At 37.4% G+C, this 27,886-nt stretch overlaps 2 protein-coding genes across 5 annotated transcripts in view; both read right to left on the bottom strand.

Moving 5' to 3' along the window:
• ANKRD44 (ankyrin repeat domain 44) overlaps positions 1-3,419 on the bottom strand; it is a 152,284-nt gene extending 148,865 nt beyond the window's left edge. The window contains exon 1 of the mRNA XM_066999926.1: positions 2,344-3,419. Coding sequence (XP_066856027.1) covers positions 2,344-2,379 — 36 coding nt within the window. The 5' untranslated portion in view covers positions 2,380-3,419. The remainder of the gene's footprint in view (positions 1-2,343) is intronic.
• A 1,842-nt stretch (positions 3,420-5,261) lies between these two features.
• Positions 5,262-27,640, bottom strand: SF3B1 (splicing factor 3b subunit 1). 4 transcript variants are annotated; one of them, XM_048058418.2, is made up of 25 exons: positions 27,483-27,639; positions 22,256-22,422; positions 20,903-21,004; positions 20,133-20,247; positions 18,267-18,346; positions 16,942-17,109; positions 16,520-16,754; positions 15,528-15,740; positions 15,015-15,136; positions 14,120-14,317; positions 13,927-14,028; positions 12,991-13,170; positions 12,462-12,548; positions 12,045-12,315; positions 11,631-11,776; positions 11,397-11,543; positions 11,100-11,225; positions 10,473-10,694; positions 10,052-10,234; positions 9,849-9,960; positions 9,642-9,762; positions 9,047-9,178; positions 7,886-8,158; positions 7,177-7,393; positions 5,262-5,889 (listed from the first exon to the last, which is right to left on the bottom strand). In XM_048058418.2, the coding sequence occupies exons 1-25, from the start codon at positions 27,508-27,510 to the stop codon at positions 5,731-5,733; spliced, it is 3,906 nt and encodes a 1,301-aa protein (XP_047914375.1). In that variant the 5' UTR covers positions 27,511-27,639; the 3' UTR covers positions 5,262-5,730. The 4 variants fall into 4 exon arrangements, 2 of the variants coding, with proteins under 2 accessions (XP_047914375.1, XP_047914376.1); XM_048058419.2 differs by lacking the exons at positions 20,133-20,247; positions 20,903-21,004; positions 22,256-22,422; positions 27,483-27,639 and adding an exon at positions 18,663-20,111; XR_010832562.1 differs by lacking the exons at positions 5,262-5,889; positions 7,177-7,393; positions 7,886-8,158; ... (14 more) ...; positions 15,528-15,740; positions 16,520-16,754 and adding an exon at positions 18,663-18,718 and having other exon boundaries at positions 17,047-17,109; positions 27,483-27,640.
• Between the last annotated feature and the right edge of the window lie 246 nt (positions 27,641-27,886).

The following is a 27,886-nucleotide window of genomic DNA, read 5'->3' as shown; positions in this document are numbered from 1 at the left end:
CTCCTCACACCCAAGGGTACGCTGGGTCTCTTAAATCAGGTCCCTGGGACACCTTAACAAGACTTGGATTAGCCCACACTGGTTTCAAGGGGTACAACTGGCTGGCAAGAGTGGGGAAGACTCCAGTTTAAACCACATGGGTCAGAGGAAAGTCAGCAGCAAAAATCTTTCAGCAACTACTGGTGAGACTCAAGGCTCGAAGTATCATACTGATGTACAGATTTACACTTCGGATCACAGTGTGCCATATCTACCTCTTCCCTTTTTAATCAAATGGCAAAGACCGAGTTTCCACAGTTGGTTCACAGAACCAACATTAGCATTAAATAGCAGCCAATCACTTCACTCACACATCAACACTTCCCACATTTAACAAAGAACCACAAATTTGAAAGCTGTTCCCCATTCTACCTCAGTCTATTAGTAGAGGGTATTCATTATAGCAGCTTAAATAAAGAGAAAACGTTGCTTTGCCTGGAGAAAACTGGGTAAGAGAATAATCAGTGTGATGCAACATGGCTTGAAATTTGATTTCACAACAGTCATTGCACCAAAAGGTTTAAGAAAATGGCCTTTAAGAGACATTTGTGAAAAGTAGCCAGGGAAAAAAAACACCAACAAAAAAACTTGTACTATGTAATCTCTACGAGCCCATGGATGTAAAATTGATTAAGAGAACAGTTTGCTTTGGTTTATCTGTTAAGCTAGTACATCACTGTTATAACAGACATTCCTAATGTTTCCTAACATTTAAGACTATTCTGTTTATTACAATCATACCAAGCACTAAACTTTAATATGTTAGAAGCTACTTCATAATGAGCCATTTTTAAGAGAGCAGAATTCCCTTAATTGATAAGAACAAACCAGTAGAAGTCTGTTTTGCTAATTTTTAAGGATTTTTACATATAATTTTGCTTAAAAAAAGTCACATTTACTTTTTGCTGCAGAGTTCTTTGAAGTTCTGCCAAAAAAAAAAAACAAAAAAAAACCACTTATGCTGGGCTTTACATTTCTGTTCTTGTGAAAAAAACTTACCTCTCCTTAAGCTATTATCAGGGTCTCTGAGAAAAGGTGCATTAAAATTTACCTTACGTCTGTAACAATTGCCAATGTATTTCGGGGTTACTTGCAAACGTTCGTTTACTAACCTAAAATCCTCAGCTTGGCCTTGAGCAGGAATCTAGGCTTGAGGTTCTGCTGTGCTTCAGAGTAAGTTTTCCAGCATTCCCTCTGGAGGGTACGCACTAAACAGCATCACAGAAAAATCAGCATTTCTGTAGCATTCTGATAGCCTTTCTCCTCATCTTGCCAGGAACAACTTGAAATCTTGCTCTACCTGGAAAAGCAAGCTCTGTCTGACTTCTACAGTGACTCTGCTATGGGATAAAGAAATTCAGCATAAAGAGACACTGAACAGGCTCCATCTCCTCTTCGCTTGGCAAAAAAGCAGCTCATGTTGCTCAGGCTGGGCAAGTTAGATCAGCATCAACTTGCCAGCAGAGATATACAGACAGGCACAATGTACTCTACTTCCCAGTATTTTCCATATCCATTTTGTTTGGCATCTATATTTTTTGAGACTCTCTTGTACTTGGCATGCTCCAGCCTGAGAAGCAGGAGCAAAATCAGAATTTTTCAGCAGCAACTGATTACTCATATACCCAGGAACTGCCGCAGTTGCAAGTACAATTGGAGACCAAGAAAATCTCACTACAGTGCCCTCACTGCCACTGCAGCTACTCCACCATGACACACAGGGAAGAAAAGTCTGATACAAACACAGTGGGAGGTGTAGAACAGATGCAATGAAAAAACGAGCCGTAAGCAAAGCAGGTACAACTGAATCAGAACAGTAGAAGTGAAGGGGGGGTGTCCGTGTGTGAAATTTTATCAAGAGAAACAGAGGTATAGAAGCAAGACAATCTAAGTACAAGCAGATGTAAAATGCAAGAAACATTACATCATTATCTTTTGCTCCTTGCAGAAAGTAGCTTAGACAAAACACACGACAAAAACCTCTCCTGATCTTTAAGATTACCATACCTTATTGATAACTGCTACCACCGGCAAATTTTGGCCTAATTAGCTCAGGCTGTAAAGGGACATATTTCAGTGAAGAAGTTTAGACTGTAAGGAAATAAAGTTACATACAAACTGCATCCTTTTACATTAAAGTACAAATAAACACGTTGGATACAACCAAGAACTACATTACGTGTTTCAAATACTCTGAACTAGGAAAAGCCCAAGGCAGTACAGCTTATGCTCTGCTCTCTTAATTCACTGTCCCTTTACAAACACGTCGTTGTAATTGACCTTAAAAAATACAAAGATCTGTACCTTTTTTCCTATAGGTCCCACCACACTATTCAGCATACTGGATGAACTTGTTCAGAAGAATCAGGGCTGTCACCAGTGAGGCTTTTGTCCATAGTGTTTATTTTACAATTCACTGAGAAAGTTAGGAACCACAAGTAAATCCGGAAGTTTGTGCAGGGTGAGCTGGGAAGGAACACTTGGTTCCCTCTTTATAAAGAAATCTAAATAAGGAATACGAGACACTATGGACATGCAGATTTCAAGCCTCTACCCGTACTTCCCAAGCACCACACAGTAATTCTGCAGCAATGTAAACTTTCCAGTTGCCAAGCTGTGGCATGTCTCCCATTTCTGCAAAACAGCAGAAGTACATCTTCTGTTCACTTAGCCTAATGTAGTTTTCTACATTAATGGCATAATTAATTATTCATTACATTAATTTAAATAGCAGTAACCTGATCTTTCCATTCATTTGAACACTCTGCCCCTTGCTGTTCAGAACTGGAAATCTGCAGATGAGCACCAGCTACAATCTCAGAGTAAACTTTCCCATTCATTATTTTTGCTGATTTTAATTTGTACTGGAAAAGAAGGAGGTCTGTCCAGAAATGGATGGATGTCACGCAAATATATCTCACTCAAGTTAAATATCTAAATCAAATGAAAGGTATTTAAGTCTCAGTACCTTTAACCTACTGCTATACAAAGAGAACACGATTACCCTAGTCAATATTGTGGTGAAAATTCCTTATTTCATCAAATACTCGGGGGGAGAGGGGGTGTCTTAAGACTTTCAGATAATCCAAGTTAAACTATTTAAGAAATTCACAGAAGAGATTCATAACAAGACAGTTTTTTCCAGGGACTGGAAAAGCACCCTTAAAAGAGGAATGCTAACTTATCCTCAGAAAGATGGCTTCTGGTTGAATTATGCTCACGTTCATTGATTCAGTTCTTTCACAACATTAAAGTTAGGATATTTTTACCCTGATGACCACAATTATATTGAAGTCACATTTTAACAGCCTACCAATCGTAAGATATCAATCATTTGCACTTGCACTGTTATCTAATATCTACAATTGTACTAGTACAAATGAATGTGTATGTACTGCAAGCTGAAATCTGCATGTATTTAGGTTTTAGAAGTATTAAAATGTAGCAGCATTAAAACAGCATTAATCATTCTGCCAGCCTGTTATTTTATGATGGAATACTCAAAACAAAAGGCTGGGCATTTTTCTGATGATATCTCTAATTACTTCATTTCCTTCCCCAAAGCCTGTTGCCATTGGACAAAACAAATACGCGGATCAGTACTATTAAATACCAATCCCTTAATCTGCCTAAGCCAAATCAAATTTGGTATGGTTGCTAAAGAACATCGGTAAAATTTTGTAGGAGCTGCTCTTAGCATTATCAAAACAGTATGTAACCCAGAGATGATGTTTTTAGGCAAGTTCTGATGCAGGACTACTGATGATGCTGCATGCAAAGAATTGCACTTGAATATTATTGCTATTTCAAATTAGGTTTCATACCAGATGCTATGGATAAAAAAAAGAAAATTTTGTGTACAGCTGTTTCAGCAAACAGATTTCCTTCCTTTTTTCCTCTTTCACAGGAAGAAAAACAGTTTGCATCTTCCTCAAATATATTTTTGAAAAGGCTTTTGAGAGTCACATGAAGAGGTTGCGAGACACAAAAAGCTTTAGTTACTCCCCTCCCTCCTACTAGAAAACTTCTACTATTTGACTCTTTTTAAAACTGTTTTGCTGATAACACAACTAGAAGTCATGAGTCACAATTATATCCTGCCTGTATCAGAGCTCTATTTTGGCTAGCCTCTCAAAAAACAGCGTTTCGTTTCCACCTGCCACACTCTCCACTGGCACTTACCCTGTCTTATCCTGCCGAACTACTGAAGTGAAGATGACAGGCCATCTATAAAACAAACAACATTATTAAGTGAGACAGCAGCACTAGAAAGACTAGAATGCATATGTTATTCTCTCCCAGGGAACAGTTCAACTATAGTCTTGAAGAAGTTACCACTGTTTCCACCTAATAATTTTTAGAATAAAGCACACTTCTAGAGAAAAGAAAAAAAGCATGTTTTTCAGTTCTTAACAAATTAGTACCTTAATAAACAACAAGGCTCCAAGCTGTTGTTGCACCATCCCAACCCCTTAACAAAAACTTAGGCCTTGAGAGATAGTGTGGAATTTTCTTATATGCTGAACAGGTAAAGAACCTCACATTTATGTAAAACAGCAAAGTCAGCTAACAACATACCACTGAAGTAGGTGAGAGAGATTAATCACCTAACTTGAATAAGGGACAAACAAAACAATATGCCTGACATACCTTTTGTTTTCTTATAATAAACATGTGGATACTGTACAACACTACCAGACTGATTTAAGCATGTGCTTTCTTTGGCATAGTGTCAAATACCAGGCTGCCTTTTATGTTTTCTTTCTCTTGAGTACATGCACAGGAGAAGAAGAAACAAACAAATGAGGAAATAAGATACTTTCCTTATCTCAAACTGACAACATCAGCATTCACTATGTCACACACTTAAAAATCACCTCATCTCAGGTGCTGGGGATGTGACTTCCCTAAATCTGTATAGGAATTACAGCACAGCCTATAAATATTACTTGGCATTTTATACAGCTGTACATGCCTGAAGACATGCTAAATGTGATCAACATACCTAAGTCATGCAATTGATGCACACACAGCAATTACTAATAAACTACTTTTTGAAAATGGTGATAAACTAATCAACCCTACAACCAGGATACTGCAGATGAAACAATAACAAGCAAACAAACACTGCTTTTTCCATGAAAACAAACTACCACTACTGCAACTGTCTGCCAGAGTACAGCTTCATTATTGCATGACAAAGATACACACATTTACTACAGTTTGTATAATTTTCTTATTTATTCAAAAGCTAGGGGATGACAAAAAGGGTTAAAATGTTTTATGCCACCTATTTATTACATAAACAAATACTTAAATCCATCAGAGACTCGTTTTACAAGTCCCTCTGTCCAAAAACCACACTGGAATTATTTTTTATACACAAATGTTTATTTCTCAAATAAACAACCCCTTTAAACACAAGGAATGAAATCTAAATCTTCATAAAGATGAATCCAAAATGAAATCCCTCCAGTACATTGTAATCACTGTTTTCTTGGTCACTACTGGCTTTAACTGTTTAACATCAAAAACAAGGACATATTTAAAAAATCATGCTACTGGATTCCTAGCTCTGCCTCTGACCAGCTCTATACTGATCTCCAATATTTTAAAATTGTACATCATCAAATCTGAAGCATTTAAGTGAAGAACAGCTGTGCATTAAACACAAACAACAGAACAAGAAGATTATAAGATGTAGTCAAGCTCATAACGAATGTAGGTGTTCTTTTCATCATTATAGATTCTTGGATAATGTGCTATCAGAGCATCCTGTGATCCAATATAGATGGAATTATAAATCTTCCAGTAGACATCTCTGACTTTCCGGGCAGGGTGAAACAAACCCTACAAAACAAAACAAAGTTTTATTAAAAGCTTAAGTTCTAAATGTATGTTATTAAATTTAACCAAGTTTTATACAATAAGCATTTGAAAAACACTGATAACAATTAACATCAGTTATAACAAAGAAGGTGCAATAAACATGTCATTCCCAATGTTGTGACTATATAAACCAGCAAGTACTAAGAAATTATTTTCTTATATCTGAAAGTGTTTTTTCCTCCTGCAGGAAGAAATTCCACTAGATCTACCTCTACTTTTCCATAAAAAAAAAAGGAATTAAAGTCAGCTGCAGTGTGTTCATTTGGAATTTAATCTTATCTTTGGCTCCATTACCTGTGATTTAATTCTGTAGAGAGCACTAGATAGAAATACAGGGGATAAATGATTCTTAAACATAAAAAAAATGAGCAGAATGTAGAACTTCCTTCTAGTGTTTTTACAAACTAAGAAAATACATATAAAATGAGCAAAAAAAGCACTGCACAAGAGACTTCTTATGGAACTTTCACCTTCCTACTGATGTCAGTATGTTTGTACTGAGGACCCTACTTGAAAAAGCACAGAGTTAAATTCCATATCTACCAATTAATAAAATGCAGTCACACCATCTCTGCACATCTCTGTACACTGATCTGCACTACATTCATCCTTGCTTCTCATCTGTCATGTGTTTAAATTCTACACCCAATGCAGCAAGAACCGTTACGCACAAATACACAGAAAAGGAGCCTTCACATTTTACTTCCACATACTCACAGAAGTCGGGCTAACTAGCACTGTTGTAATGGTACAAATTCTGTTCCAAGCACTGTTTTCTAGTGCTTTGCATTTCAGTGGTTTTAAATTACTTACTATTTTACTTGGTTAACAGCAAATAACGTTGATGTAATATCAATGCTATCTTCTGTTATTAATCTCACTTGTTACTTGTTTTCCTAACTTTTTGGACTACTTATTTATTCCCCATTCATTATTTAGTGTTCTCAAGCTTGCACGCTTCCACTTTTACAAGTCAGAGACCTTTTTTAGTCAATTTATATTGTTACTTATTTCTATGCAAGTTCTTCAATATAATCAGTTATCTCACTACACAAAAATCGGTGTTTACTTCAAGTTGCCATTATCAAACTCATTGGTACAGGATGCCACGTTTAAATACTTTAAAGAGATGAGAATCCAGACTGTTTTCCTTTGCTGGAAGTCTCCTTGAGCTGACTTTTTGTCTTCTGAAGTGAAGCCTGCCTGACAACTGCTGTCTCTACTATCCCAACATACATTAGGACATACCTGTAAACAATACTGCAACATTCTGCACGGACCAATAGCAACTCTGAGGCCCTCCAGAGCTCCCATAACTGCCTGAATGACGTGTGGGGAGGTTTCAAACACATTAGGCCATACGTAATTTAACAAATGATTAAGAGAATCTTCACAGCCAAACCCATAGACACCAAGAGACATGTGCTGCACCACGGCACTGGCTGTCTGCCTGTGTACAAGATCCCTGGAAAGAAAACAATGGTCTGTTAATAAATTATACTTAGAAACAATGTAATTGGACACAAGCATCACGTTTCTTTTCGCTAACTACTTTGAAAGCAGTAATATATGCTTTTAACCCACATCTACTGGCAATAAGAGGCACAGTAACCAAAACTCAGTTAATTTAATAAAGACAATTTTCTGACAAAATATTGTGTTATAATTCCGCGAAGGTACTAACAATAGAAATGATCAGAAGCTGTTTGAATATAGTAAGTCCTGTCCCACTTAAGATGCTTGTATCATTTTAATCTTCAAAAGCATTAGAAAAATAGAAGTATATAATCTAAATTATTTGCAGACAATGGGTCCCAAATCATGCTGGTCACTTTGAACAAAAAAGCTAACAAGGACAACGTGCATATTTGCGACTGTTAAGACCCAGCTATATGCTTAACAAATGACTATGGCTAACTGTACCACAGGCAGAAAGAAGAGAAAGTAGCGTACTCACCTGTCCATTAAAGCATCCTCAAGCAATGGTGTAACAGCATAAATGTAATCTTTCCCCATCTCTCCAATGTATTCAAACAGGAAAGAAAGAGATTTTAACACACCATTCTGGACATTCAGTTCTGGAACTCTGTATTCATTCATGAGTGCAGGCAGCACTGTGAAAGGGGAGCATGTTTCAGCTACAATAGCAATTGCTACTGTAGTACATACTCTGTTCTGTCTTTCCTGTACTTTCAAGTTATTTAGCAGTGTAGCCAATACATCATGAGGTCTGGAAGAGATAATATGCATGTCCACGTCAATAAATTCACTGAGGACGTAGGTAAGTTAGCTGAGGTTGAAACAGAATACTGTGGAAGAACATGGCTTAGCCTTTCTTCAAAGAATTAAAATAACAGGGAAACACCATAAGCCATGAAACTTTGAAACAGCTCAATTGACTGCAAGACCTTGTGTTTTTCATAGCCAACTTTTTTTTTTTTTTTTAATACTTTCCCTAGTCTTAGCTTTTGTTCTGCCTCTAGTTAGTTTGCAAACAAACTGGGACATATGAGTAGCCTCCCCACTATTACTCTGATCCCACAGGCAATTACAAACATGTACACAATTATACATGTTAATTCCAAATAAGACTTTGATAGAGATAGGCAACTGGGTGTAGAAAAGCCCAGTTATATCATTACTTGGTAACTTGCTCTGTTTAAATCAGCAATTGGTCATTCACTTAAGACTATGCATAAAAACGGGAATTACACTTCATTCTACTATTTGCTGACTTGTAATACCACCTTAGTGTCAAAAAATCCTTTGCAAATGAAGGAAGCATCAATTTAAGAGAAATAAGAGTGTTTAAAGGAGAGTTTATGAAAGAATACAGAGGGTCTGAATGAGCATCACACTATCAAAACTTGAGGAGACAAATGGCTCTTAGTACCAAGTTATATTCTAACCTTGCTAGCCTACAAATTACGTTCAAAAGTGCAGCACCATATGCTAATAAAGAATATGTTTATATTCTCTTACTAAATGAATAAAAATCAAGTGTACACATTTGACATGTTAGAAGAAAAGAAGTTCAAATATTTCTTACCATTAAATTCAATCATCGCTATGTTAGGTAATTTTGCGTAGAATTGGATAAAGCATTAGCCTAACTCACCCAATAGCTTTCGCAATATAGCCAAAAGTGTTTACTGTGGCTCTTCGAATAGCCTTCTTGTGAGCTTTTAATAATTCAAGCAGTTCAAAGCAGATCCTCATCCATTCTCTTGCGGAAACATATTCTGCACCTCTGAAAGAGAATAAAATGAGTTACCTCTTCAGTGATGCTAGAAGTTTTAAAATAAAATCTCAAACTGCAGCACCTATTCATTCACTATCAACGCAGGGACACTATTTAAGGAATTTACTTAAAGAAAGAATCCCTTAACATCAGACCTTCACCGATTAACAGTTTACACAGAATGCACGCTACATAGTAAGTTTTAAATTTGAAGACACGGACAATATACTCCTTCCAAAATGTTTATAGATAATATGATTACATGTAATTACAATACATTCAATAGATCATGTGCAAAATATTTTATCTTAAGCATTATGCACAACTTTCAAAATAAAATTTAACAAATATCAAGAAATAAAAAAACAAAACAAGCAAACAAAAAAATAGATGCCAGACCTGATATTCAAGTTTAGCTTTTGCTACAGTAATTGCTTCCATAGATGATCAATTTTATTAGTAGCCAGCTTACCGGTCTGCAATTCGCCCAACAAGATCAATACAATTCTCCTGTACTTTCTCATGTCTGTTCTTCAAAATAGGCGTAAGCCGTGGCAGCAGATCTTTGATAGGTGGTGTCATCTTGTGCATACCTATTGAATCCAAAGAAGCATATTAGGTTTTGCACTGCCTTTTCATTTCACTCTTGAATAGGCACATAATCAATACACAAACATACCTATAACATTCACAATAGCCTTAAGCGCTCCAAGTATGCTGCCCAATACTTCAGGATATTCTTCACCCAGGTACTCATACAACACAACTCCCAAATGTCCCATCAGTTTTTCCTACAACCAAGTAAAGATATTTAGAGATTGTTTCCGTCCTTCTCATTAGTATGACATCCTATAGCAAATTTGACGCAAGTCAGTACAATACCTCTTGACAAGTCTTCATGACAACTGCAGTACGAGAGATCAGGTCAGCAGCCTGCTGCCGAACTTTAGCCGATTTGTTGTTCAAACGCCACAAAACAGTACCACAGATTTGTGGCAAGTAGGGCTTAACTCTTTTGCCTAGAGCATTAACCACTGTGCCAAAACCATTCAGCATCACAGAATCCTGGGTGTTAAAACAACAAAGGAAAATTAGGTCAAAGCCACTATTGTGTTTTCATTACATCTGCCTTCATCTAAAATTGTTATTATTAAAGTGCTAACATTCTAGATCCAATATCTGTATTCCACTGATTAGAGCACTGTACAAGGGTTAAAAAATAGCTTACAAGCATACATTTCCCTGTAACAGTGAGCTACCTTCCAATAAAGTCAAGCAAATACTAAATACCCCTTGCCCATACCTCTGTGGTCTGTTCTTGAAAGGCGTACAAGATACCATCAATAAGTTGTTCTTCCAGTTTATGATCAATGTCTGCCGCACCCAGATTTCCCATTATCTTTTCAATTGTTTCCATGACCATTTTTCTGTACTGCTCAGCCTCATCTTTCAGATCATCCACAATTCTAGAAATAATTTCAGCTGCTCCAACTTTATTTGCCAGCTCCACTGTTGTATCAACCAACTGAAATACACAAAGGGTAAGTGAGGAAACATTGTTAAAATCTATTTTCTAAATACTGACAATAAATTTCCCTTGTCTGAAGAGGAGAAACAGCACTATGCTGGTTTCCAATTTCATTTCAGTGGAAATCTTTTTCAGAAAGAAGTTACGAGTGGTAAATTCAAAACAGGTTCCATCTAGGAAAACAGTAAAAATGCAGTAGTACACACACACAAAAAAAGTGATGCGCCTGTATAGCTACTGTAGCCCTCTAGCAGTTTACAAACCTTCAAGCTATGCACCTTCTAAACCACTATTCCAAACACATTTCCATCACAGGACATACAAGACACAGAAGAAAGCATTTAGGCTGAATGAACAACCTAACATGAATTCTGTTTTACTGTAATTTTCCAACTAAAATACCTGTCTGTAATTTCTCCTGTCCAATGCCATTCTGTGCTGCCAAAAGTGTTTGAAAAATGGTGGCAAGATCTCCGTTTTAATGTAGTTTGCTTCAACACCATCCGTACCACAACACTGCTTGACCACCTGGCAGGAAATAAAATACAACAATTTTAATTCTGTGTAGGGTTTGTGGTGTTTTGGTTTTATTTTAAAGAAAAGGACGAATATACATATTCAATGTCAATGCTAAGCATTCAGAGTTGATCATTTTAGTATCTTGCACTGTCAGTGTATGAACAATTAATTCTGATGTACCTTCAATACAATTTTTTTCATCTCTTCATCAGGAGACTGGAACTCTCTGATAAGAATTAGCATGACTTCTCTGGTGTAATAGTTCGCATACTCAGCATCCATAAGTGGGATCAAATAACCAATAGCCTTCAAAAAGGCAGCCAAACCCTATTGAAAAGAAGAAATATCTCCAATGAGTTACAAAAGACACACGCTCATTTCAATTCAAACTAAAAGGAAGTATTTTAGACATACCTTTCCTCTGTGTTGACGTATACCCTTCCATAAAGGCTTCAGAACAGAATCAAATGATTCAATACCATAGGGAGTAGCTGCCTCAGCCAAAGCAGCAATAGCCAAAGCACTGATGGTACGAACTTTCTGCTGTTCATCCACAAGACCTGTAAAACAGTAGCATTGAGGACCACTTCTTGTATCTTAAACTCAAAATAACAAAAATACATAGACAGTAAAAAAGAGAGAAACTTATTTTTGGGAAAATTAAACCACTATTCCTCTTTCAGAGGCAGCTGAATTATTTACCAGTGTCAAAAGAACATACAAAACAAGGACCTTAATATCCTTTTGCCTCACCACAACACAAAAGACAAATTCCAAAGACAAAAAATAAAGAAAAACAAAATCTTACCCAGGGAAGGCAGAACCTACCATGTTCAATAATTTCAACCAAGCTCCTGAGATGAGGCAAGATAGCACAACCCATAAGAATAGCAATTTGCTGCACAATCTTGATGCCAGTATGCCTAGCCTGCCAGGACTTTTTGCTTTTACAGACAGCTTTCAAGAACGGTAACAGAGAAGGAATGCCCAAAGCAGAGGCAACAACAGCAAAGGCTCGAGCTGTTGTGTTTCGGACATATTCATCCATGTTATCAATATCAGGACGCATTGTAGAGATCATTGTTGCCAAACCAGCAGCCTAAAAGAAAAATATACAGAACACATGGATTGTATTTATTAACAGCACAGTTAATTTTTCTGCCATGACTCTATATAAGCTCTATGTAAGTATATATAAGCTAACTCCCCAACTCACGATCTCACTGAAGAAAGCAACTTTATTACCTTCGCCAAGTTTGAAATAATTTCTCTGCCTTCCACTCTGGCATAATAGTCTTCATCAATCAGCAGTGGTTCAATGACAACAAGGATCTGAAAAAAATAAGAAAAACATTACCATTTATGAATGCATTAAGGAGAATTTCTGGTCCTAATAAGAAAATGAAGATTCCATGAAGCTCAGGTAATTCCATGGATCCAAGCTTTAAGCTCTATGATGACCAGGAAAAAAAAAAAAAAAAAATCAAATGTTACACTTTTTCACAGCTGTCTCTGAGGAACCTGGCCTACAGATGCTACCTAGATCATGTAAAATCCTCCCTCTCCCTCCCAAGTGTGCATTTATCATTTTAACATCAGGCCTTAATAATGCAAAGCTCATACTTGGATCACACTACAAGAGATTTTGAAACTCATCTGAAGAAATATGTAGGTTTATAAAAAACAGTTTTCAGCTATGCAAATAGACCTTACGTTTCTCCCAGCAGTGATCAAAAAGAACTAATCAAAGATGAAATAGCGAACTTCAACAGACCTTGTGTACATATGGTCGGACCAAATCATCCAGTTTGTAGAGAATTCTGTCTATGACTTTGACAAGCAAGTGACGCTCCTGATCTTCAAGCGTTGGTGACATCAGCAGAGGCAGAATCTGGTTAAACAATGGTCCTGCACCAAACTCCCGAGCTTTATCAGTAATTTGTCGCAAAGCAGCCTAAAAAAAAAGTAAAAAAATCAAACAGCCTGTCAGTTAAACTAAGGAAACAATACTAACAAAGCAAGTAGACATTAGCCAAGTTAAAATGTAATCTATTGTAACCACAGGTTTCAAAATACTTCTTCCTACCACTGCTAAACTTTTTCAAACGATTTTATGCTGCATTTGTTTTTACATAAATGCATCAAGAAAAACACCGAGATTTTCTCTCTCTGACATTCAGTTTTTATGAAAAGCACGATCCTGGTCTAATATAATACAAAAATAGTACCACCTGAAAATTCTTTTAGACAGCACTTCCTTGCATCTACGCAGCTTGGTGCTTAGGTTATTTAGAGTACAACTGTGCAGAAAATGCTGCTAATTTATTACATGCTGCGCAAGCCAGAAACTTGAGTAAGAGCCACACTGCCAATTTAACAAGCAAAATCCAGAAAATTACAAAGGCCTGTAATGAAAAAGCACTATAAAACTGGCTTCTCATAATTGCAAAATATTCTATAAGCCATCATATGATATTTAGTGACTGACATTACCATACAAAGAGCAGCTAAAACCAAATACACAGAAGGACAAAAAAAGCTGTACATGTATAGAGGGAGAAAGCACTAAACAGCTCTCCAAATTTACAAGATTTTTAAGAGAATCTCATGGACTGCAGGAGTAACAACAGTAGTCTGAAACTAAGTGTGAAAATAAATGCATATTTTTGAAAATTGGAGTGGTAAGAATACATATGATAATTAATCTTACCTTTCTCATGGGAGGCGTGCCATTCTTTATTTTCAGAAGTAATTTCATTATCTTCCTCTCCTTCTGTTCTTCAGGACTCAGAGTTGACTCATCAACATCAACCTACAAATAAATCCAGACAAATTAATAGGCATTGCTACAAGTTCAAAAAAGATCAGGCAACTTTAAACAGCATAAATGAAATCGCATTTACCAGAAGTTTATCAAAGTATTGGATATCATCTGGTTTTAGGAAAGGAAGATTGCCAGATGGCTGGTCATTGACGCTCTTCATAGTACGGTCTTCCGTTTGCATGTGGAATCCAGTCATACCACCCAAAGGCGTTGGAGTTGCTGTAAGCTTACGGGCTGGAGTGCGAATGGGTACATACCCAGCTGGCGGGGGAAGAACCTACCGAAGGAGGAATTAAATATGTTAAAAACCACACCACAACACAAACCTAAAGGAGAATCTCTACAGCCTGCAAGGCAGAGAATTTATTTTACCCCAGCAGATACAAAGGGAGGAATGCATCAAATGCAAAGCAAATAAAAATAGAACATACAGGTTTAGTCATTTGTAGATCTGTGTGTTATTGCATACATCAGATTTAATATTCAGCGATATAAACAAATTCAGCATGATAGTTCCTATTTGTGCTTACTGTGTGTTGACAATTATTTCAGAAGAAAGCACACTTGCACTAAGGAGAGCGTGGATAATAAACTTAAACTCTCTTTACAGAAGTATTTTTAAAAAAGCACTTCAGTATTTATATCAACATCATTTATTTGCCAGCTTAGAATTTGTAACTCTCTTTTGTCTTACCATGTCTGGGCTTCATTTCTGACTTTAACAAGCACTCCTGCCATTAAGAAGCAGAATAAGGACTGGCCTTTCAAACCAAAAAGTTTCTCCCTTTCTAATAGATTTACTGTAAACAAGCAACTGAACCAACCAAATGTCTACATGAATTTACTAACTAGAATCTATACTTACTGTGAAATATTCTACGTATTGGACAACTTGTTTAAAAAGAAGAAAATCCATATCCTCTGGCAGAAAAAAAAACACCATGGCCTGCTGTATTTTACTTCAGATGAATTACCTTATATCCTTCTGGGAACATAGCGTCCAATTCCTCATCAGACAGTGGTCTATTTCTCTCATCAATTTCCCTCTCCCAACGCCAAGCCTGCAGCTGTTCAGGAGTCATGCTCATGATATGACCTATATTCAAATTAGAAAACGAGGAGTTAAGAAAACTTGCACATGCAGAAGATATGTTTACTTAACCTTTTAGGCGTTCTCTTGAGCCAAAGTTCCCACAGAACTTCAAGACTGTAGCCAATTAAGACATTAAACTTTTACAGTCTTTTATCAGTGTCTTCACCAACAAGATTGAACATGAACACACCCATAACTTGAGCCCTAATTACCATACAGAACTGATTAGCTGTGGGCTTTTAAAAAAGTAAACTGGTAAACTGAGCATATGCTGACTGCTTTTATACCCGCAGAAGAACACGTTAGGCAAAAGACTGTTTCAAAATATGATATAAAGGTAAATGCTTCATTTTCATGTAAGGAAGTGAAGTCTTAGGGAATGAACTGGGCTCACCTGGTGTCGGAGTTGCCATGTTCATAGCTGGTGTACCAATGGGTGTTTTGCCAGGTGTCAGCACAGGAGTGCTGCCACCCATCTGGCTAGCAGGTGTTTCATCCCATCGTGACTTTCTTTTACTTGCTCCTGGGGTTGGTGTCTCACCAATGGAATCACCACCTCTATCTGTACGAGGAGTCTCAGCCCATCCACTGCCGTGTCCTGGAGTATCTAAAATAAAACAAAATATTTTTTGTAGAAAGCTGAACAGTGTATGTTTCAACTATAGTGAAAATAGAATTGGATATTGGTAATATCCATATATCTACATGAACCAACAATTATGAAATAAACAAATACAGTAGAAAAGTTCAGATTTTTTTTCAGTGAATACTGAAAAGTCATCACACAAAAAACATCCAGAGGATTTAATTTTACGAAAAAGTATCTCATGTTCCTGTTGAATCTTAGCAAAAATAAAATACTAAAAAAAGACAAAAAAATCAAGATGTTCTAGATAATAAAGTACTCTACACACTCACTTGATAAAACATTTAAGTAGTGTTTCATTGTTCTCTGCCATGTCAGCATCATTTAAATTAAGGCAGGGGAGAAAAATGCTTCCAAAACTCGCTTCAGTGTTAAAGCAAGATTTCAAAAAAAAATTCAACACTTCAAAAACCACACACAAAATTGTATCACAAAAACAATTCCATGTAAGCTACTTTATTATGTCCTAAGTACTCACTAAAATCCCAATCTGCAGCAGTCACTAGACGTACCACAAAATTGTGATAAATTTTTTGAACAGAGCTGCTTTCACGGATTTGTGCTAAGGTATTAGAATCCAATGCTACAAACTCAAACAAAAACATCGCTTCACATCAGCCACTAGATGTCAGAATGTATTTATTTCTTGTCTGCCTTTCGCTTCTACTGTTTGTGTAGGCTGGAAAATTCCAATACCATTAGCCATTCAAAACTTCTTAAGACTGCTTTGCCATAAATACCTCTTTCTGTTTTAGGTGTTTCATCCCATCGATTTTTACGTGCGCTGGAAGTGGCACCTCCATGGCCTGGTGTTGCATGACCAGGTGTGTCCCGTCCAGGTGTTGCAGCCCCTGCTGGTGTATGACTGGGAGTAGGATCCCATATTTTTGAGCCTGGGGTGGCACCAGGAGTTTCGCTGCCCTTTGCGCGGCCTGGGGTTTCATCCCAGCGCAGAGATGGTGTATGTCCAGGAGTCTACACAAGACAAAACCAAAAGTATTTCTCTCTCTCATTCTATACACAGTAAGAGACTAATGTTTTTCTTTTCTGTGTGCACACGCATGCACATATTTGTTGGCAGAGTAAGAAACTTCTGAAATTCAAGAGGACTAGCATTAATAAGGTCTTCTATAGATAAACTGATGAACACGTGGATTATTACCTCTGCTTGATCCCAACTGGATAATTTTTTAGGTGTAGCACCAGGAGTCTGATCAGCTGTCTGATCCCAACGCCGCTTGCGTTTTGAAGGTGGCTGAGATGAGGCTCCATTGACGACTTTAAGCTCTCCAGCTTTAGCTTTTTCAGCTAGCTGCTGCCTAATTTCTCTCTATTCAAGGACACAAAAAGACAAACAGGTTTCTTAAGGCTTCTACAGATCAGACATTAAGAAAAGATCTTTCAGTTGCATCAGGTATCTTTTTATGGTATTTTTGAAGTTTTGCCCAAACAACATGCAATTAGCCACTCTGATTTAATTTTAAGTTTATTATCTTTTCAAATTATTCTATGCTGACATTGTTTTGTGTTTGGAAGGGCTGTTTTAAAATTCATTTATTATAAAATCCCATATTATAGCAGGAAAAAATGCATTGAGAATTTTTTTTTAGGTGCTACCAATTTCTGTCTCTCATATGCATGACTTAAAATCATTACCAGTCTGTTTCAAATGAGCTCCTCTTCAATAAATTAAAGAGAAATGAGTTGGAAAATATGTTAATTTGTTATACCTTGTGACATTTAAAATTCTGAAATAACATTGCTAAAACAGCACTCTGACACAGACTAGTTTTCACTTATCAGTGAGACGACAGAAACGTTATCAAAATGATATATTATTTCCTCATTTAATGTCTATCAACTAGGTTAAACGAATATACATCTATAGATGTCACTGGAACTGTAAGATCTTGCTCCAGTTAATAAGATGGTGCCATAGGTATTATATAAGGATTTTTTATTGTATTACAACGTTCTTTTTAAATATTAATATGAATTTCTAAAAGCCATGAATCAAGCATTTTACTTATTTTCCCTTTGATAAAATTAAATATTTCCCTTTGTTAAACCTAAGCGTTAACCGCACAGCAGTTCTTGGTACTGCAACATCTGTCATAATAAGGAAAGACTTAAAACCTCCCTTGATTCTCTTTACATACAGCTCACAAGAACAAATCTGACACTGAACACCCCTCAATGACTATCAGTTTTTGTGTCTCCTCCTGTGCAAGAAAATAAACAAGTCCAAGTGGTATAAAAAATTCATACTGAGACCATTTCTCCCTCCACTCTCTAGGTATTATACAGAACAGATGTTTTCCAGTCTTTAAGGTCAACTGGACTTTCAAAATGTGAAAGACAGGATTCTTCGAAGAAAAAAGACTTAGGTCAAGAAAAAGGCAACAGAATGTTCCCACTGTTCTTTTTGTCATTTCAAAGGCCGTAAAATGAAATCAAGTTCAAATGCAAATCCCTCCCCATGCACACCTCTTCTTTTGTTAAATGCTGTTCACGCATGACATCCATGTATGTTCTGGCATTCATTTTAGGATCTGGTGTCTTCCCTCCTGCAGAAGAGAACAGCAACAGGAATGGAGCACAATGAGTACAGGATAAGCAGAAACTATTGAATTTTTCTACTGTCCTGCTCTAATTTTATATTATTCCATGATCATTTAATTTTACTTTTTGATTGAAAATTTTAAAAATTACTTGTATCTTACGTTTATTCAGTTTGCTGATCAATTTAACCTGTTTGAACACAAACATATCTACTGCAGTTTCAAACAAATATTTTAAAGCAGATATATATGATAAAATGACAACACAGTTAAGAGTCTTCAGAAGTGATGGGTTCCTGGGTTGCTAATCCGGAATACGTACACTTTCGTGCCTTTGTCTCCATCAGCAGTTCTGACTTCAAGCAGCAGAATAGAAGCCTAGAAAATTATCTCTTTACCATTAGTAACACTTTGGAAATATATTTATATTCAAAACATTACCTTGTGTAAGCTGTTAAATCCTAGTTGTTATCTGACTATAAATAACTATTGCATACCTAAATAATGTTTAAAATGTTTTATCATAAAGACCCATTTATAAGTTTGACAAATCAGGACACGCCTCCCAGATCTTCCAATGTCATATTGTAAAAGGGCTTCATTTCAAAAAAATCCCAAAAAAATGTCTGATGTCACTTTCCCCCTCTTCTCAAAGTACAGTTGCGATTGGGATTGGAATGTAATACAGTACATATACCACCACAATGATACTCACAGGTAATGGGATTGTATACCATATGTTGTTTTATGCTGTGTATCTTGAGTTAAGTAATCTTTTAAACACTTTACAAGAAGCCCAACTTTGTAAAAATTAAGACTTGTCAAGATAAACACTATTCTTTAAGAAGAATGTGCACATTTGCTATACAAGTGGTATAGCATTATAATTTAGGAAAAAAATAAAATTCTTAAACATTTCTATGCTGAAGATCATTGCCCAATTGGCTGTGTCATTCTGACACTAGCTTTGATAGGACTTTCCTTTGGAATACTTTTTCACCATAATCTACACAGGATGTGTTGAACTGCACCCTTAAGAATGCAGACAGGACTGGCATATAGCAGTACTGCTGTAGGAAAGAAATTAAGGACAGTTAGTATGGGCCTGTGAATTCTGACAATACATGTTTATATCAATTACAATTAAGCAAGTAAAATAATTAATATCCCTACTAATTCATGCAGGCTGAAACTCTAATTTGTAAAACCTGCAAAACAGCTGCTAATTTTAAGCCAACAGGCACCTTATTTCCACATGTGAAACTCACTCACTTGAGACCCACTAAACCCCTTTTCCTGACTTGCATTCTAAAATTATCAGAACAGACTTGAACTATTAATAGTATCCAAGTCTTGTAATATGCTTTTGTTTCTTTTAGCTATACCACCTAAGTTTACATAAGATGGTAAGAATTAGGTGCTCTATTATGAGAACTAGTACTTCAAAAGCATAACCCTGTAAATCTATTACTTGGAATGAAAGACTTTGAGCACTCATTACACAAGTTGTTCAAGTATAATGCACAACCCAAAACAAAATGAAAAGATAAACCTTTAACCCTTTGTGTTTCTATGGCAATGGCTCATTATTTTCTTGTCCTTCTACCTGGAAAGAAAACTTGTATTACAAAGACGAAGAATATGGTATCTAGGTTTTCAACCCAATCTCTACAAAAAGGGGATGTTTAAAAACAAAACTAGGCTTATAAGCATGCCAACAGAAATCAAAGGGCTAAAGACAGTTTAAAACAACAAATTTCATAGAGGGTATAGAAAAGTCAAAACAAATTACCATCTGCAAAAGGATCAAGACGCTCAGGGGAAATTATCATCATCCGCCTGTGCTTTTTGTACTCATCTTCCCGATCTGCAATCTTTTGCGGACGGTGTTCTGCAAAAGGATCATACTAAAACCAGAAAAAAGCTGGTTAGTCACACAGGAAGAACATGAAAAACATCTGGTTACCATTAGCCTGTACTCAGTATTACTAATTTATTTTAAATCACAACTAAGTAGGAATGTCAAAATACTAGACAACTATAAATTTTACTTCTGTAACTGGAATTTTCTCTTTTTTTAAACAAGAGATTTTTGATCAACTAACTTCTGAAACAAATTTACTTTAAGCAGCACATTCATTTGCTTCCAAAGCATTTCATGCTGTAAGCCTTTCCTCTGCTTTTTGTGTTAAGACCTAACACAAGTTTGTATGTTTTTAAGTTTCAAAGAAAAATACCTTAGGAATATAAAACCTAAGTGATTACATTTTCTTCACAAAAATAGAAGTATAACAGACATTAAGATATTCCATCTATTTTCATTTTTAAATTGTCTAATCTACACTTTTTTAATGGTTTAGTGTATATGCACACATCATCTTTAAGTGCAGAAATGCCAATTTTTACCACCCTGTAAGTACAGCAGTGACAAGCTTATAGCAAAATTAAAATACCATAATGCTTTATAGACATCCTGTATTTCCAGAAGACAAGACCTGGTGTCGAAACACTAATACTTCTCTTAAGACCTAAAACAGTATTTTATTGTGCCTTAAGATGTACCTGTTCAGTTGACTGCGGGATGTCATTAAGCAATGCCACTGGAGCATGGTATCCTGGCTTCTTCTGGCCAAGCAAGCTTGTAGAAGGGTAGTCATCATCATCCTGTCAGCAGAAAGACGTGGCAAATTTGTCACATTGATACTGGATTAAGATAATGTCAAATTAACATGCTGCAGTTACAGACAAGATGAAAACGGACAGTTAGAATATTTACTCCAAACTTAGCAATCCTTTTCATACAGCTTATTGTATAATTCCCCCAAAACAACTGTTTAGCCAGATGACATTTTAGGGATTTGGAAACGTTTATCTTCTTCCCTACAAGACTCAGTAAACATGCTACATTTACTCAAAAATGCTATCTTCACTAGTTTTACAAAAAGTATTTCAAATCAGCACTATTGATGTAATTTTCTAATTGTTATGGAAAAAATGGTGTACACCATTTTTTTCTTAAAGTCCAGACAAATATAAAACAAAATTTCAGTTAATAGCCCTAAAAAAACACTTTAGAAACAGGAAGAGATTCAGAAATATATTAAAGTACTGTTAATTTAGTTATTGCCATTGTGGTTGAGAACGTTACAAGTATACAGAATGTGCAAGATGCTTTTGCTATTTCATCATATTAATAGCCAATTTCTGTGCTTTAATTTACAGCAATCCAAAAGAAAAATTGCTCTTAGAACTATGATTTCAGTGAAATGCTCAATGGAAATTTAATTAAGGAATTCAAATTCCTAGAAGTCTTCAAATGGCAAACACTACACAACAAAAATGTTCTTCCATCCTCTTAAAAATGTAATTTAATCAGCGTAATACATACATGCTTGTATATATTTAAGGTCAGAACTGTAGTTTGACTGCTCTTGAAACTGAAGATGTGGTCATGTGTTTAACATTAAAAATAAGCATACAGTAGTATTACTGTCGGGATACATTAGAAAAACAAGACAATGGAAAAAGCCAATTCAAAAAAAAAAGTGCTGAAAATTAATATTTCTACTGCATTTCAAAGTAGTCACTTAAACATTCTGAGCCAGGTTTTATTAGATTTTTTCATCTTGGCAGCAATGACAGAACAAAGTTAACTATTCTAATCACGGCTAAAATACTAATTAAGTACCAGACCATAACTTTTTGGCTTCTCTTGGAGCTACGTGACATCCAAAGCACATTTCATGAAGTACAAGCCAGACTTAGACCTGATGAACTTCCAGGCTAAGACATGTTTTGCCCAGTATGGCTTTAACAAAAATACCTGCTTTTGCTTCAGTAACTGCTATTAAAAATTACCCCAAATAAACACCAGAATACTTAGAATCCATTCCTTAAATAAGTAAAATCACTTACATCTTCCAATTCAGTTGCTGCAATAGAAGTTACATATCCAGCAAACCTGCTGTCACTGCCACCATAGATTTCTTGATCATAATATCCTGTGGAATCAAGGCCTACTCCTTGTGCTTCATCAAGAGCAGGCTTTTTTCCTTGAATTTCTCGAATTTGTGCTTCAATATCTAGGATAAAAACACCAAAAGTCTTAGGTCTTTTTACACACAGACATACCAAATGCAATGCTCATGTCACTACATACACCAAACTGAGTTTATCCACCCAATTCTGAAGTCCACCTCTAAATAAATAAGAAAAAAACTATCATACAAAACTATAAAATCACAACGTATGTAAAGCAGATTTTCCTCAAGTTGTAATATTATCCAGCACTGACTGTATCTGCTGTACAGGCTGAAGCAAACCATTCAAACCCGCTAAGATTAACATCCCATCTTCCAACAGAGATAGCAGAGAAGGTAATTTACACCAGTAATATTTCTCAACACTACATCAACAAAATGCTTTCTCAATTAATCTAATTCTCTGATTAAAAACGCTTTTTCAAACTGGACAAAAAAGAGCTCTGCCACTCTTAATATATCAGGATCTGACACTAATCAACTCTAATGGCAGTCTTTGACCATGGAAATTTGGTACTTTCAGAAACAACATAAACTTGGTAACCCCAAAAAACAAGGAAGCAAGTTTAACCATGCCTTCCTCCTACCTGCTGTAAGGCAATAAGAAAATAAGTTACAGTAATTCAACTGTCTTCAACAATTGTAATCTGGACATAGGTATATTAGGGCACACGCAACCCCATAAAAACAATTACTGTTTCCATTTGTACTTGATTCAATAGATTTATGAAGACAATTATCTATAAAATATTAATTTCTGTAGACCAAACAATTATTTTCTCTGCCAAACAAAAGAGTTGCACTTCTTTGGTAAAAAAAAAATAAATAATAATAACAACAAGAATCATGCTTGAGCAGGAGGACTGGACTAAATTATCACAAAAAAATCCCTTCCAACCTCAATGATTCTGTTATTCACCCTTTCCCTATCTGAAGTAGCACTGCCTCTTATTTTTTTTTTTTTTAATATTGGCATATTTCCCTAAGTTATTTACTATTGTTGCTCATTTCCCTTTTCCAGAATGAATAAATTTCACAAGGTTTTTCCATTACGGTATCTTGCAAAAGATGCTATACTAAAACATCTGCTAACAAACCTGGGAAGAATTACAGTAAGAACAATTTTTAAAATGAAATAAATATAATATCATTCCTAACCCAAAATATTGAACCTCAGACCAGTAAACATAATTGAGGGTTATTTTATTTTTTTACTTATTGAAATATGGCAGTGCAGAATTGCTTATTTTACAAGTAAACTGCCAACTCTGTAAACCTCAAGACATGATGTAAAGGCCGGGTTCTTTTCTTCTCACAAATAGCGCTGGAGGGCAAATTACGCATCCTATATAAATGCATGCTTTGTACAGAGGTAACCGAATGCACAGCTTTACTTGAAAAAAATCTTTAGCTACGAGTAAAAAGACAAGGATTAAGAGCCTGCAAGACTGGCAGATAGAAACACTGAGTTCACAACAGTAAACTTGGCAGAAAACCTGCAACTCCTGCAGTGGTCTAACAGGAAAAGAAAGAAGCAGAAGTATTTTTCTGAAGTCCAAAGTGCCATGCACAGAAGATATGTAGAGTAGAATATGACAGCAGCTGGCAGGGAAAACCTCGCTCCAGCCACTTACAGACTCCCAGCAAAGTTTTGCAGACACGCGGCACACAGTAACCTCAACAGTCACCTGTGTTACAGAAACCCACGGTACCTGACAAGCCCAGAACTCCTGAGAGGCTGGAGCCTGACAAAAGCCCTACACTGCTGGCCAGAATTCACCACCTGCTGAATCCTGCCCGTACTTACATTCAACTCCTCATAAAATCTCACACGCCATAGGGAATTCCAGGTAGTCCAGGATGGAGACATGTTGCTCCCAAGTACGTTACATTTCTGTAGGAATACCAGAAGAAACTACTAATGCTGAAGTAGGGATCCCAGGCTTGCTAACAGATGTCTCCCCTCATCCTCAGAGGCATACCACACATATTCTGTTAACCAACGTCACCTAAGCATTACATTTTTGTGAAGTTGTCTTATTACATAATTATGGAACCGAAACAACTCGAAGGAATACTTTTCTCACAGGTTTGTGAGGTGTTCCTGGCTGGTTGTTTCTTCCAAAGGACAGATCAAATTCCTGGTTCTGTCTGCAGCCTGCTGCAATGCAGCACTGGGGTGAAAGGGACTACCTGAATGACACTGCTAGCACCAAATGCTCTTAGGCTACCATGGCATTCTTACTTCTAAAAAGCAGTTACTGGAACAACATGCTGCCTCTTCAGCAGTGTATGAAGGCCTGATTGCACAGCGACTTCTTGCCTAAAATCCTCTTCCTTGTCCATCCACTGAATCAGCCTGAGCATATAGCTCAGCCACCTAAAGTGCCAATAAATACCCTGCTGCGCAAGGTGGGCCACGGAGATTTGCCTGTCTGAGGGCTCCAGTCATCTGCAGAGGCTGTTAGAACAGCTGTGGAAGTTCCAGGACAAAGGGACATAACACAAAAATATTGTCCTACTAATGGTTCTTACCAACAGCTTATAGACTAATGCCATGTGCTCTTATAATAATTGTATTACTATTATGAGTAACAATATAATAAGTAGCTATTATTTACTGAAGAGTGTACAGATCTGATTTTTTATTGGCCCCCTTTAAATTACAATAACTACAACTGTTTACACCCAAGGAACCTTCTTTTTTTCTTACATCAAAACCTGCTGGGTTATGTATACCATAAAAAAGTCTGCACAGGGCCTGCAGGATTAGCACCCCCCCGCTTGGAGCCACCATCATTTTCAATTAACTCAGTGAAGGCTATAAATGCTACTCTCTCCTTGAAGAGAGCACCCATTCAGTGGGCCCCAAGCTCCCCTTAACCAGGTCTAAAGGTCTGCAAACAGGAGTAGCTGATAGCAAGTTTAGAAAGCATCAAGTATTTGGCTGGAAAAAGCCTATTTAGATTCCTTGATCTAACTGTCATTTCCTTGGAAAACCTCACACCCTATTTACCAAAGCACATAAATACAAAGAAAACAAAGAAAGAATAATGAAAAAGCTAAAAGTAACACTGTATAAAAGCAAAGTACTTGTTTGATGATTTAATTAACCAGGACCAAAACAGAGACATCACTTCAGCCAAAACACAGAGAAACAGTAAAGGGAGTGGGATTACAAAAAAGATAATATCCTACTGATCCTTTTCTGTATTTCATTATTTTCATGTTAATATATTTTGGTATTTTAAAAGAAGCAACTTTAACATGCGCCATTGATTTCAAAAGTATCATAAACGTTGAATATTACTCAAAACAACATATTTGAATTAGAAGTCACTAAATACCTTGCTCACAGCCAGATCACAATAGCCTCTCTCAAAACATGTACTCCATTCCCTTACAAGTATGGTCCACTTAAAACATGTCTGGAGTGCAAGACACTACTCAGCATGAAAAAAGAAAGAGGACACTGTGCCAAAGTAGTATTTTACAGTGTACACAGTTTCTCTCTTTTCATGCCTTATCATATTTTTGCACATTTAACTTGTCCTATGCAGTCTTATTTCTAGCTACCTTAAAATTTTCCTACCCGTTAAGGCTCTATGAGATGTTTGGAGTTTTTTTTTTTTTCTGTAAGCAAGAAAAAAAGATGCAAATGAAAACTTACTGTTGACAGCATTCAAAACTCAAGTATTTACTAAGACTTTCTAAGTAGCCAATTAAAATTACTTTTCAGCCTAACAAAACAAGGAGTCCCCTTTAAGCTATGCAGCTGAAACAATCTGAAACTGTTTAAGATCTCTTTAAAGTTGTCTTAAATCAATCAACAAGTATCTAACAAGGACCACAAAGACATGAAAAATCTGCTAAAACAATTCAGTAACATGCAACTCTTTATCTGGAAAATCAGTCTGGAACTGAAAAAGGAAAGAGGTCAGAACTCAAAAGAAAAAATAACCAAGCTGTTCAACTAGTATTTCTGCATTGGGAAAAGATATAGTGATATGACCATTACCAGTTCTACTTTTTTTAACTGCATATTAAAAAAACCCTTAAAATGTGTTCTAATGCAACCCTAACTTGTTAGCATGTGCAACTGCAAGTGTGTAAATATTTTCATTCGGTTCAATTGACCACAGTTTGCTTCATTCTACAAGTAATTTAAAAAAAATAAATTATATTATTATTAAAAGCTCTTTAGCTAATAGGAAAGACAGAACGCTGTGATGGGTAATACTTGGGTAGTATCTTTTAGAAACCTCATGCATGTTATAGCATATAAACAAAAGACTAGAAATTCTAAAAAAAATCCTGGAATGCTAAAAAGAAACAACTTTGCTTAAACGTAAAAATGCAAAGGCAACTACTTAAGCATTTCTTTATCCATGAACTCTTATCAAGTGTGCAGTGCTAAAGACTGTATTAACCTGGCTTCCCCAGGAGATCATACCTCTCCGTTAGGGAAATTTTTTTTAATGCCGAACTTAGCGCCACCAAAGGCGCTGACTAGCTGGGCACCCTGCCCACTCTCACACCGCACAGCCCATGGCCAAAGGTGGGTTTTGGTTAGGGAATTAAGGCCGTGAAGTCACAGAAAACATGTCACGTGACCTAACATTCACAGAAACATGGAGGAAAAAAAAGGTACAAAAGCAAGGGCAGAGAAGCAAGGCAATTCCGAGAACTGTTTTTGCTTGTTCTAAGATATATAAGCGCAGGACAAGCAGGCTGCCCCACAACAAGGCTCCGATTCATGTAAGGAGCTGCCCGCAGCGGCGAGGGCAGGCACGCAGCCCGTCAAAGGACGACCGATCCCCCCGGCTGCTCGCTCCCCTCCGGGGGCACTCCCCTCACGACAGCACGGCGCCGCCGGGCAGGCTCCCCCGGGACGGGGCGCGCGGCCGGCCTGGACGGCAGCGGCCCCGGGGAGCGGGAGGCGCCGCCATTACGGGCAGGGCCCGGCCGCCGCGGGGGGAGCCCGCCCGGCCGCTCCCCGGCCCCGGAGCGGCGCCGGCCACGGCTTAGCGGCAAGGAGAAGCGCGCTTCTGAGGCGGGGACGAGGAGAAAGGCGCCGCGACGGCCCCCCGAGGACTTTTTACCTTCGTGGGTTTTGGCGATCTTCGCCATTTTGTGCAGCGCCAACAACGCCGAGGCGGAACTGGGCCGGCCTCGCCACTTCCGTTCCGGGGAGGAAGAAGGAGTGCGCAGGCGCGGCTGCCGGCCGGGCCGCGGCCCGCAGGGCGGTGGTGCCTTGCGCGTGCGCAGTGGCGGCGGCGTGGAGCCGCCAGCCCGGCGGTTAGCGGAGCCGCGGGCCTGAGCCTGAGTCCCGCCCATTTCGTGACGGACAGCCCCTCCGGCCAATGAGAGCGCGGCGAGGAGGTGGCGGCAACGGGCAGGGACGGGGGCGCTGAGCGGGAAAGTCAGCGGGAGGCGGCAGTGCGGCGGCGGGGTGGTAGCAGCCGGCAGGCAGCTTCTGCACCTCGGGTGGGAAACTAGTTCTGTT

Source organism: Anser cygnoides, chromosome 6 (assembly GCF_040182565.1).
Source record: "Anser cygnoides isolate HZ-2024a breed goose chromosome 6, Taihu_goose_T2T_genome, whole genome shotgun sequence".
In the NCBI taxonomy this organism is placed as follows: domain Eukaryota; kingdom Metazoa; phylum Chordata; class Aves; order Anseriformes; family Anatidae; genus Anser; species Anser cygnoides.
This window is presented reverse-complemented; position numbering and strand designations above follow the sequence as displayed.

What these genes read in the sequence shown, in the direction of transcription:
- SF3B1 (XM_048058418.2), bottom strand. Translation starts at nt 27,510, where the DNA reads ATGGCGAAGATCGCCAAAACCCACGAAG. An exon ending in TCCCGCAGTCAACTGAACAG is followed by an intron (nt 20,248 to 20,902) that starts GTACATCTTAAG and finishes TTCTGGTTTTAG; the next exon opens with TATGATCCTTTTGCAGAACA. An exon ending in AGCATTTAACAAAAGAAGAG is followed by an intron (nt 17,110 to 18,266) that starts GTGTGCATGGGG and finishes GTCCTTGAATAG; the next exon opens with AGAGAAATTAGGCAGCAGCT.